The sequence below is a fragment of the Myxine glutinosa genome, chromosome 5 (genome assembly GCF_964187855.1).
Source record: "Myxine glutinosa chromosome 5, kmMyxGlut1.1, whole genome shotgun sequence".
In the NCBI taxonomy this organism is placed as follows: domain Eukaryota; kingdom Metazoa; phylum Chordata; class Myxini; order Myxiniformes; family Myxinidae; genus Myxine; species Myxine glutinosa.
Genome location: NC_136265.1, coordinates 95,944,665 through 95,957,250, shown reverse-complemented (window position 1 = coordinate 95,957,250; position 12,586 = coordinate 95,944,665). Strand labels below are relative to the sequence as shown.

Genomic DNA, 12,586 nt, shown 5'->3' with positions numbered 1-12,586 from the left:
AGAACAGGTAGGATGTATAAATTAATCAGGTCAGGTAGAATCACCCCATGTAATAAGTTCTGTTTAGCCCGGATGTCGGATAAGTGGTATGTCTGTTCCCGTCACGAGGGGGAGGGGCATGTTATTTAGCTTAGGGAATATGGATAAATTATCCCTGTATGTCTTACCCGATGTGATTTATCCTTTGTCCCTTATGGCACCGCAGGAGACACGAGCGCAGGAAATGCCCATTAATTAAACCATAAAAAAATAATAAAACTAACTGGAACCCAGATGACGCACTTGGGCTGACAACCCCGACTTGGCAGGCACACATCGCTCAGGCAGGCCGTGAAGACATGCCCCGAGGAGCCGTGATTGGCCAGGACCGACTGATTGGCAGAGAGAAGGGCGGAGCAAGAAGCAACTCGCGATTGGGCGGGAGTTGACTAACAGGAAGGCAGGAGCAAGGAGCCACCGACTGATTGGTTAAGGAAGGGCGAGCAAGAAGTGGCGTGCTCAATGGTGGAGAGCTGGACAAGGTGGTGGTTGTCTGTGGGCATTGGTGGAGAAGTGCCGATGACGTCAGGACCCGACATAAAAAAGAACTATCAGACCGACATTCGCTCTTGCCTTCCCCTCTCTCTTTCTCCCTAGTTCTTCTCCCTCGGGCATTTGTGCTTGGACTGACCGTGTCGAAGACGCCACCGGGAGACGTGCAGAGGCAACGGGAAAAGCCCGCAGCCTGGAAACTGCGGTTCTCCGAGCGGACGACACGTGGACGGGCGCGGCTTGCCGCTGCAGCATGACGAAGCCGGGGTGAGCGAGACGCCTGGCAAGGCCGAGCATGGCGCGAATGAGCGGACTGCAGCCTTCTTCCTGCCAAGAACACCGCAGCGTCCGGACGGTGAGTTTGGGACCGACACTATTCCTGCCGAGGTTCAAGGCGATTGAGCCAAGTGCACACACACATAATTTATTTTCCAGTTCTTTTTTATATTCACCCTGGGTCTGTGTTTCTCAGCCTGGTGAGGGAGCACACTCTATCTAGGAATTTAGTTTATCGTCACACTTTTCTTTGTCCCGGCATTCTGTTTTAATAAATCCTTCCGTTATTTTCTGTACATTTGTAAATCAGTTTTTGTTTGAGCTATTTTTGCAGGGTGAAGACATCGGCGAGACCCGTCCAGGTGAGTCGGTACTCTTCTTCCTCCTCGCGTATAATCCGCCATATAGTTGCATTCCTAATCTGTCCAAAATGTTTTTTTGGGATATCCTGTTCACAGATAAACAAACTAACAAGACCAACCAATATTCTTGAAAAATCTTCGATTTTACAAGTAACAAGAAGACGTCATGCAGAGCACAATATTTGCAAAATCCACCTCTACAAAAACAACAGGCATTTAAAGGCCATTTTCCCTGCTAGAGCAGGGGTTAGCCTTGCGGGCCCCATGACAATCTTCTCCATGTTGCCCTATTTTCTGCATCTCCCCTCGTTAACCCCCTTGCCGCATTTCTTCTTCCACCACCTTCAGCCAAGTCTTTTTTTTTTTTTTGCAAAATCCACCTCTCCCCAAAAATAAAGCCATGGATACATCAAATTGTCCATTGAATTTAGATTGAAATTGACGATCTTAATCAAAGCTCAAGTTAATCGGATGAAAAGCGACGATGTTTCAGATAAAAATTGATGATTTTAGAAGTTTGGCCTTGAGTTGACCTTTGGACTTTAAATAGTTGGTTTCCCAATTCAATGAGCCACCATGCAATTGCTGTTTAATTTTCAATCAATCGGATGAAAATTGAGGATTTTAGAAATTTGAAGAAAAGTCGCTGACCTATGGCCTATGTTGACCTTTTGACCATTTGATCTCAAAAATAAATAGGATTTTGGCAGACCACCAACTCTACAATTTGGTGACGTTTCGTGAAGATTAGTTTGAAATTGTTACCTGTAGGCAAGCATAAGTGAGCGGCCAGACAAACACACACACACACAACAACAACAACAACACAACATGCATTTTAAGGCCATGTTCCCTGCTAGAGCGGGGGTTAGCCTTGCGGTCCCCATGACAATCTTCTCCATTTTGCCCTATTTTCTGCATCTCTCCTTGTTAACCCCCTTGCCCGCATTTCTTCTTCCACCATCTTTAGCCAAGTCTTTCTTGGTCTTCCCCATCCTCTACTTCCTTCTACATTAACTTCCATCACTCTTCTCAACCAGTCACTTTCATCCTTCCTCAATACATGACCAAACCATCTCAACCTGTTCCTCTTCACAGCATCAATCACAGGCAATATTCCCATCATCTTTCGCAATTCATCATTTGTCTTCCTCTCTCTCAATGATACTCCGCACATCCATCGAACCATTCGCATTTCCACCCTTTCCAGCCTTCGTTGCTGCTCTACGTTCATTACCCATGTCTCGCTCCCATAAATCATAACACTTCTCACACATGCAGCATACACCTTTCCCTTCAGCTTCAGCGACACTCTCCTCCTCATCAGCACGCCACTCAGTTCCCGAAACTTCTTCCATGCACATCTCACTCGAGCAACCGTTGCCGAGTCTGATCCACCTTCTCCATTCAGCATGTCTCCGAGGTAGCAAAATGTTTTCACACCTTCCAGCTTCACGCCGTCTCCAAGATCCAACTCAACATTTCCTCCATCTGCAGCTCCCTCTGTGCACACCTTACATTTGAATGTAGCTGCCACACTGGTTAATGATCCTCTCAGACTACTACATTTTTGATGAACCCACTCAGCACACATTGTACATTGAATGGAGTTCACTCCGACACCCTTCCTGCACACAGCACACGGCCACTTCCCAGTTCTTTCCACCTCACCACATGCTTTACCACTTGCCATCACCTTTGTCTTTCCGATATTCACCTTCAGACCTTTTGTCTCCATACATTCCTTCCACTTGTTCATCTTTTCCTTCAGTCCATCCATACTTTCCGCAATCAACACCAGATCATCTGCATACAACAACTCCCACGGTAAACCCTCCTTTACGGTCTGAGCCAGCACCTCCATCACAGCTACAAATAGGAGTGGACTTAGTACCGACCCCTGATGCACTCCCACCTTCACCTCAAACTCACCACTGTTCCCGTCCATCCTTACAGCTGTGCGTGCTCTTTTGTACATTGCCATCACTACTCTGATCAACCAGGATCACACACACACACACACACAAACACACAAACCGGAGTGATCAATATACTTGCCAAGTAACAAGCCCAGGACCACTCTTGAAACCGAACGTCTCATTTGGAACCGGAAGTACGCAATCTCCTGTATATTTCATTATAATCACACAAAATCTGATCACGGGAAAAACATCAATAAACTAGAACGGCACTCTTCGACATCACGGCATTCTTCGACATCACCTCGTCGACTGATATGCCTCCGCCCACATTATAACATGATCAACAAGAACAAAGTTTGATTTCAATCCATTCAGCTGTACCCAAGTTACCAAATTTTTACCTGATATGACCTCTGACCTTTGACCTCAGGACCCCCAAAATCGAATCAGTTAATCTTTACATAATTATACATATCTGTACGAAGTTTGAATTAGTTATAGACCTTCAGCTTTCGCCATTCTCAAGTTACAGACCTATCACAGACTTTGACCTTTCACCTTTGACCTCTTGAACCCAAAATCTAATCAGTTAATCTTTGCATCATTATACATACCTGTACTAAGTTCAAATGAGAACATTTCAGCCATTCTCGAGTTAAATACCTTTTACAGACATTGACCTTTGACCTATTGATCCCCAATTATAAATCATTTAATATATACATCATTAAACATACCCTCACCAAATTTTCATTGGATCACTTCAGCCATTCTCAAGTTATCGACTTATTACAGACTTTGACCTCGACCACAAAATCTAATCAGTTCATCTTTATATCATTCTGCATTAGTGTTCCACATTTGGTCAGAACCCCATCACTGGTTGACAAGTTATCATGGAAACAGTATTTTTACCTTGCATGCCCTCTGACCTTTGACCTCGTGGCCCCAAAATCGAATCAGTCCATCGTTTACTTCATTATACATACCTGTGCCAAGTTTGACTAAGATCCTTTTTGGCCGTTCTCAAGTTATCGAGGCAACGAAAACCTATCACAGATGGACGGCCAGACGGACAGCCGGAAAACATGAACTGGCGACTTTGTTGGCGGAGGCATAAAAAGAAATTTTATGATTCGACATAATCCATTTTGAGCTAAACCATCCTCCCCGCCAGACACCAGTTTGAGTGGCAAGTGATCTTTGCCATCCAGCATAATCAGTTGAAATGTCATATCAGTGTTTCCTGTTCCACCCCCCCCCCCCCCCCCTAACACCCATGGTTTCTGTGCGCGAGTTGACCCACACAGAGATTTTTATTTTATCTGTGGAGACATTTTTTTGGTTTAATTCTATAATGTCAGAACTCGAGACAGGACCTCCACAAAATAAGTTGAGAACGTTCACTTGAAATTTACAACTTGAAAGGCAAGTGGGAAGAAGAATTTTGATGCCTCAGCCAACGACGTCACCAGAGAAATTATGTTTTGAGGTTGTCCGTCCCCCCATGATAGGTTTCGTTTCCACGATAACTTGAGAGCGGCTGAAGGAATCTCAGTAAAACTTGGTACAGGGATGTATATTGAAGTAAAGATGAACTGATTCGATTTTGGGGTCAAGAGGTCAAAGGTGAAAGTCGGTAATAGGTCTTATAACTTGAGAACGGCTGAAGTGATCCAATTCAAACTTGGTGCAGGTATGTATAATGATGTAGAGATCGACTTATTAGATTTTACAGTCAAGAGATCAATGGTCAAAGTCTGTAATAGGTCTATAACTTGAGAACGGCTAAATGGAACTAATTCAAACTTGGTAAAGATATGGATAATGATGTGAAGATTAAATGATTAGATTTTGGGGTCCCGAGGCCAAAGGCCAAAGATCAGAGGTCATGTCAGGTGAAAATGTGATAACTTGTGAACAGCTGATGAGATTCAAATTCAATCTTGGTACAGGCATGTATAATGAGGTAAACATGAACTGATTTAATTTTGAGGTCAAGAGGTCAAAGGTCATGTCAAGTATGTGATAACTTGAGAACAGCTAAAAGGATTTAAATCAAACTTGGTAGAAGTATTATCATGATGTTGAAGGAACTGCGCTCCAACGCGAGTCGAAACGGAATTCGTCCAAACGGAATTTATTGAAACAAAACAGCTCAGGTATTCTGACAAGCCCGTTTATCGGGCAGCAATATATATACACATTTATGTCGGGAAGTTTGCCCGGCAAAAGCTATACCGGGCATGCCCGGGTGTCAAGGGCGAGCCTTGGAAAGGCGAGTCTGGACCTGCCCGGGCGTGTTTGGCTGCGGCCTAGCAAGTCGAGGCTGGGCGTGCCCGGGCGCTCTGGACGAGCCCTGGAAAGGCGATAGCGGGCATGCCCGGACGCTCTGGGCGAGCCCTGGAAAGGCGATAGCGGGCATGCCCGGACGCTCTGGGCGAGCCCTGAAAAGGCGATAGCGGGCATGCCCGGACGCTCTGGGCGAGCACTGGAAAGGCGAGAGCGGGCATGCCCGGGAAAGACGAGACCGGGCGTGCCCGGGAGGTTCGGGCGTGCCCGGGAACAGTGAGTCCGGGCATGCCCGGGAGAGGTGCGTCTGGCCGTGTTCTGGCCGGTGCAAGGCGATTGTGTGCATCCAGCGGTAACCGCTACATTGTAATAATATGGGTGGAGGCATATCGGTCGACGTCGTGAAGTCAGAGTGTTGTTGGAGTTGTTTATAAACTCCAACGGAAAGGGTGTGTTTACTTTTGTCAGGGGCATGTCAATGTGGTGAAGCGAAGCAACATAGAACAACATTTTAACACACACCACAAGAGGATTGCAAGTGGTACCCTCCAAAAGGTAATATGAGGAAGGTAAAGGTTAGAGAATTGAAATTAGGCCTGATGTCCGACCAATCCCTTTTTCAGAAACGTGTCAGGAAGTCTAAAACAGCAACAATTGCTTCATTAAAGATCATGCATGTACTGGCAAAGGAGAAGAATACCTTTGAAGATGGTGAGGTAATCAAGGAAGCTTTGCCAGCAGCTTCTGGAACATTATTTTAAAATAAAATAAAAACAGATGGAAATGATGTCTGCGATGAAAGATGTTCAGCTGTCTGGAAACTCAGTTATGAGGACAGAAGCAATGTTGAAAGCTATCACCTTTAAAAAAAAAAATTTTTTTAATGTATACAGAGTCGAGGCTCGTGAAAGAGCTAACATTTATCAAACAAACAAATCAAACAAACAAGTAAACAAAGTATATAAAAATGGGAGCGGTCGACAAGATGGGGAGAGAAGGGGAGGAAGCACACAAACACAACATTTGAGAGCAGGGACATCGGGAGATGTGTGGGAGGCAGAGGGCCTGGGGGGAGGCAGGATAGGTATAAAACGCAAGAACACCAAGGACTTCCAGGAAAGAAGACAAAAGTCACCTCAAAAAAGTGGATTTGGGGTGAAATTAGCGGGGCTAGAAAAGATCAAGTTTTGGTATTGGGGAAGATAGGAGATGGTGGTGAACAGCCGTTTTAAAGACCTGGAGGGAGGAGTGGGATTGAAGAGAGTGAGGGAGTTTGTTCCAGAGGCGGGAGAAAAGAGGTATGAAGGAGTGAAGGTGAGCGGAGAGTCTTGATTTTGGCAGTTTAACCATAAGAGGGTTGCAGGCAGATCTTGTGCGACCTGCAGGAATATTTGGGGGACAGAGCCCAGAGAGAGCTGGGGGAGCAAGGCCGGAGAGGAGTCGGTAGAAGACGGAAAGACCACCAACCTGCCTGCGGTGAGTAAGTGAAAGGCCCTCGGAGATAGCGTCATCGCGGGAGATTCCAATGATTCTGAACGCTTTGGTTTCAACAGCGTGAAGACGAGCTAGGTGTGAGGCAGGAGCACCAGCCCAGAGGGGAGAGCAGTATTCCATTGAGCTGCGGATGAAAGCCTTGTATGTGGTGAGGAGCTCAGGTGTGCCAAGGAAGGACTTCGCACGACGGAGGATGCCCAGTCGGTGACTGGCTTTGGAGGCCAGCTTGGAAATGTGGTTTTCCCAGGAAAGATCATGGCAGATAGTGAGACCCAAAAGCTTGAGTGACAGAACTTCTTGGAGAGGATTATTCAGAAAGTAGATGGGAGGGTTGTCGTCGGTCTTTTCGGAGAGACATCGTAAGAGTGTGAGATTTGTCAGGATTGAAAGACATGTTCCACTTGTTTGCCCAGTCTGTGATTTTGTCCAGGTCTGCAGCGAGTGGGGAGGCTGCAGACAGCCGATCTGAGGGATGAAGAATGGAGCGGCAGAGAGTGGAGTCATCAGCAAAGAGATAGAGAGGATTTTCAAGAGAGTCAGAGAGATCATTGATGAAGACCAGAAAAAGCACAGGGCCCAGAACACTGCCTTGGGGAACTCCAGCCTGAACAGGAGGAGGAGATGAGAGAAACCCATTCAGGGCCACACGTTGACTACGACGAGAGAGGACGTCCGCCAGCCATGCGTGGAGATTTCCATGGATACCAAAGGAGGAGAGTTTGGTGAGCAGAGCGGGGTGCCAGACCGTATCGAAGGCACGTGATATGTCGAGGGAGACAGCTCTAATTTCCTGTTTGGCATTGAGGACCTCCATCCATTGTTGAGACAGCAGAAGCAGCATGTCCAGAATAGAGTGACCTGGTCTGAAACCAAATTGATGATCAGAGATCAAGCCATTGGAGAAGAGGAAAGATTTCATATTCGAGGCAATGATGGATTCCATGACTTTGCTGATAATTGGGAGAAGGCTGATTGGTCTGTCGTTGCTAGGATCTGTTTTTGCACCTTTTTGTGCAAAGCGGTGATGTTGGCTGATTTCCAAGCAGATGGCAGTTGACCTTGAGCAAAAGAGAGGGTGAAGAGAACAGAGAGAGGGAGTGAAAGAGTGGAAGAACAGGATTTTAGGACCCGTGGGCTGATGCCGTCAGGTCCAGTTGCAGAATCAGAGTCGAGTGTTGACAGAAACTTTTCCACCTTGTCAGGAGGAAAGGACATGGAGTCCAGGAGCAGCTGGGTACGACTGGGTATGGTGGGTACAGAGAGGGATGGGTTTGGGACACAAGATTTAGAGGCAAACACAGAGTTGAGGCATTCACCTTTTTCACGTGCGGAGTCAGCTGTGTAGCCGTTTGAGGTGAGGGAGGGGATGGAGGGGGAACAAACACCAGAAACAGATTTTACCAGACGCCACCAGGATTTGGAAGAGGGAGACAGATAAGAGAGTTCGGTCTTGAGAACGGAGAGATATTGTTTCCTGGCTCTCCTGAGGGTGGACACACACTTGTTTCGGGCTTTGTAAAAGGAAATGAGATTTCCTTCAGTTGGATTAGCCTTCCAAGAGGCAAAGGCAAGTTGTTTCTGGGCAACAGCCTCACCACAAGATTCCGTGTACCATGGACGGGAGGAAGGGTATGACAACTGAAGACGAGATGGGATAAATCTGTGCATGAGAGAGCAATTTACTTTGGAAGAATTCCCAGGATGAGTTGATGTCAGAGGTGGTGGAGATGGGAGACCAGTCCAGATGATTGATGGCTGCTTGAAGACCGTGCCAGTTGGCCTGAGTGAAATGCCAGACTCGTCGACGCTGAGGAGGTTCGCTGAGAATGGTCAGAGAGATGTCCACTTTAACAAGCACATGATCAGATGAGCCGATTGGAGCAGAGGAAGAGCAGCAGACATTTTCAGGGAAGTTGGTCATAACCAAGTCCAGAAGAGAAGATGCTCCGTTGACTGAGACCCGGGTCGGGAAATTGACAGATTGTGTCAGTCCCAGTGAGTCGCAGAAGTCCTTTGCTGAGGAGCCATGGCTGGTGAGAGAGGTACCCACACCCAGCCAACTGGCATGGTGACAATTGAAATCACCACATATGAGGAAGAGAGAGTTAGGATGAGTAGACAGAAGTTGGTCCATATTATCAGACAGCGAGATGTAGATGGAGTCATCACTGTTTGGTGAACGACTGACATGACACCTACATGCCGACTGACACCCATGCTGAAGTGTCCCCAAGGTCCCATGCTTGAGGCCTCCAAATGACTGAAGCTGACTAAACTAAACTGCTCCCTCCCAATTCTGTCTCCATGTGATGCATCACGAGATCGCTGGGTGCCGAAGGCACCAGGCCTCTGTCACGCGCTGTAGGATATTTTATTTATTTATTTGGCATGTGAGCGGTGTACTTCAAATGTATCTCTGCATGTTTTTATTTTATCTTCCCAACCATTCAGAAATGACTACAAATACAATTACAATTACAATGGTTCTTTTGTCTTTCTTTATCCATGGCAGCTTCTGCGTTGCACGTTTCATGTTAGCCGCAAGCATAGAACATTCTCAAATCTCAAACTCAAATTAGATCAGCTGTCTCTCTGAGAAGCAATTTAGAATCATTATATACTCCTGACGAAATTCATTTCCGCTTTGGAATCCCATGGTCTTTGGCTTCTTGGTGCATAGTTCATGTTATTACAACACACAAACAACCACAAATATGTCTTACATTTCATAAGTATCGAGTGAAGCTCTATTTTATCTCTCTGTACATCTTTAACATTCTGGGGTTCTGTTGAGGACTTAAATATAACGTCAGACATTGTCAAATACATGTCCTGCCTCTCAGAAGGATTCAAAAGCGCGTGTATCTGTTTATTCAACTGCATGTTTTCACAATTAGAAATGAACTGAACACATGGAAAAATTACCTTGTTTTTGGTCAAATCGACAATTATATCAACAAAATTGCTGTCTCAACAATGGACGTAGGCCCTCCATGCCAAATAGGAAATCAGAGCTGTCTCTCTTGACACATATCGTGCCTTTGATACGGTCTGGCACCCCGCTCTGCTCAGCAAACTGTCCTCCTATGGTATCCATGGAGATCTCCATGCATGGCTTGCGGACTTCCTTTCCGGTCACAGTCAACATGTGGCACTGAATGGATTTCTCTCATCTCCCTTCCTGTTCAAGCTGGAGTTCCCCAAGGTAGTGTTCTGGGCCCTGTGCTTTTTTGGATTTCATCAATGATCTTTCCGACTCTCTGGAAAATCCTCTCTATCTCTTTGCTGATGACTCCACTCTCTGCCGCTCCACATCTCAACCCTAAAAGCGGCAGGCAGCAGCCTCTTCATTCCCTGCAGACCTGGACAAAATCACAAACTGGTCAAACAAGTGGAACATGTCTTTCAATCCTGACAAATCTCATACTCTCACTTTGTCTCTCCGAAAAGATCGTCTGGAAAACCCTCCCATATACTTTCTCAACAACCATCTTGAAGAAGTTCTGTCACTCTTTTCAAGCTTTTGGGTCTCACTATCTGCCATGATCTTTCCTGGGAAAACCACATTTCCAAGCTGGCCTCCAAAGCCAGTCGCCGACTGGGCATCGTCCGTCGTGCGAAGTCCTTCCTTGGCACACCTGAGCTCATCACCACATGCAAGGCTTTCATCCACAGCTTGATGGAATACTGCTCTCCCCTCTGGGCCGGTGCTCCTGCCTCACACCTGGCTCGGCTTCACGCTGTAGAAACCAAAGCTTTCAGGATAATTTGAATCTCCCGCGATGAAGCCGATTCTGAGGGCCTTTCACTCTCTCATTGCAGGCAGGTTGGTGGTCTTTCTGTTTTCTACCAACTCCTCTGCGGCCTTGCTCCCCCAGCTCTGTTTGTGCTGTGTCCCCCAAATATTCCTTCAGGACGCACAAGATCTGCCTGCAACCCTCTTCTTGTGAAACTGCCAAAATCAAGACTCTCTGCTCACCTTCACTCTTTCATTCCCCTTTTTCCCCACATCTGGAACAAACTCCCCCACTCTCTTCAATCCCATTCCTCCCTCCAGGTTTTTCAAACAGCTGTTCACCACCATCTATTATCTTCCCCCATCCAAAACCTTCATGTTTTCTACCTCCGCTAATTCACCCCAGATCCGCCTCTTTCAATCTCCGACTTCATTCCTTGTGGTGTTCATTTGTTTTATACCGTGTACCCATTCCCTCCCCCTCCCCTCCCCCACCCAAGCCCTCTTCCTGCATGCTGCCCTTTCTTCCAGCAACCATTGAAATAGGTTTAAAACACCTGGAGTCAGTGTGGTGTAGAGTTTATTCTACCAGGTGAGCGCCAGGTGTATTGCCCCAATGTTTATTTCTACGATTATTTACTTTAATGTTGAACTGATGCATCATTTAACTAAGTCTTCCATTGTTTGGATTAAACAATTACAATCTCAATGATGTCAGTCAGTCTACGACTGGGGTTACCTTTACCATGGTTATGGCCCGGCAGTGAAGTACAACTAACCCTTCATTGCGGTTACACGGGGTCTCTAAATGACCGAAGACCCCACTGGTCACGTGGTGGTCCGAAAACATGGACATCGCGGATCAGGTCACGTGGTGTTACCCCTTATCGATCGCTATGTAGTTAAGAAACGTGTTATAATCTACAATTACATTTAGTGCTCATCACGAATATGTTTAAAACCCAAAATCTCCACAACTCTTCCTGTACTCACAACTCGCTTCGTAAAAAGTTTCTTTCGCTGCATATCTCCTCATTCCTGGTAACCGGAAGCACACGACTCTTCTTCTTCTCTATTTACTCGGTTATTTCGCCGCCACCAACGTGTATTTACCAGAGCATTCCTTCTAGCGTCTCATCTTGTTAAATTATATTCCACACAAAAATATCCAACGCTAAAAAACCCCCAGGAAAAAGAAGGTTCGACATGCCAAGCTAGAAGATACACCTCTGTTGGTATTTTCAGAGTTTAACGTCACTGAAAGGTTGTTGTTGTTTATTGTATTTGTTATAGGTCGTGATTATAATGTCGTAGTTTATTGTATTGTATGTGATATTATATGTATTCGTTTATTGTATTATATGTAATATTATATGTATTTATTATATGTAATATTATATGTTGTGGTGCTGTGCACACACGACTCCATTGTCAGAGGTCGGCCACAACGCGTTGGTACAAACAAAGAGTCTTTATTAAGAGCTCGCACTTCAGCACTGGCCACTGGGCGGGCTCGAGCTGAGAGCCCGCATATATGTCCCGAGGCCACGCCTTGTCCCCGGGCGTGGCCGATAGGTCGAAAGGCGGGGCATGCGCTTTCGTTCCCCGCCTGGACGCTCGCGCTACCCACTGGTGCGCGGAATTATTGTCCCTTGTGCCCACCACATGCGCCCCTCCAGAATTCCCGCGCACCTGAAGGGTGAGTTTGCGGGGAAGCCGGGTGACCCGGCCGAAACGACCCCTGGCGATGGGTGCAGGGCTGGGGGGTAGCGGGACGGCGGGGCCGGGGGGTGCCAGGGGTCCGACCGCCGGGGGGCGGCCTCGACGCGGAGGCAGAGCTGCTGGCGGGGGGTGGTCCAGATCGAGGTGGGCCGGCTTGAGGCGGTCCACGGAGATGCGATCCGGGGCACCGCCGATGTCGATGGTGAAATATTTGTCCCCGGTCTCCAGCACGCGGAAGGGCCCGTCACACC

At 46.9% G+C, this 12,586-nt stretch overlaps 1 protein-coding gene and 1 long non-coding RNA gene across 2 annotated transcripts in view; one reads left to right on the top strand and one right to left on the bottom strand.

The window, feature by feature from the left end:
• Window positions 1-11,681, bottom strand: part of LOC137427356 (uncharacterized) — a 78,186-nt gene extending 66,505 nt beyond the window's left edge. The window contains exon 1 of the mRNA XM_078777127.1: window positions 11,607-11,681. Within this exon, the coding sequence (XP_078633253.1) occupies window positions 11,607-11,649 (43 nt within the window). The 5' untranslated portion in view covers window positions 11,650-11,681. The remainder of the gene's footprint in view (window positions 1-11,606) is intronic.
• Window positions 1-12,586, top strand: part of LOC144891992 (uncharacterized) — a 707,648-nt gene that overhangs the window by 394,416 nt on the left and 300,646 nt on the right. The window lies entirely within an intron of this gene.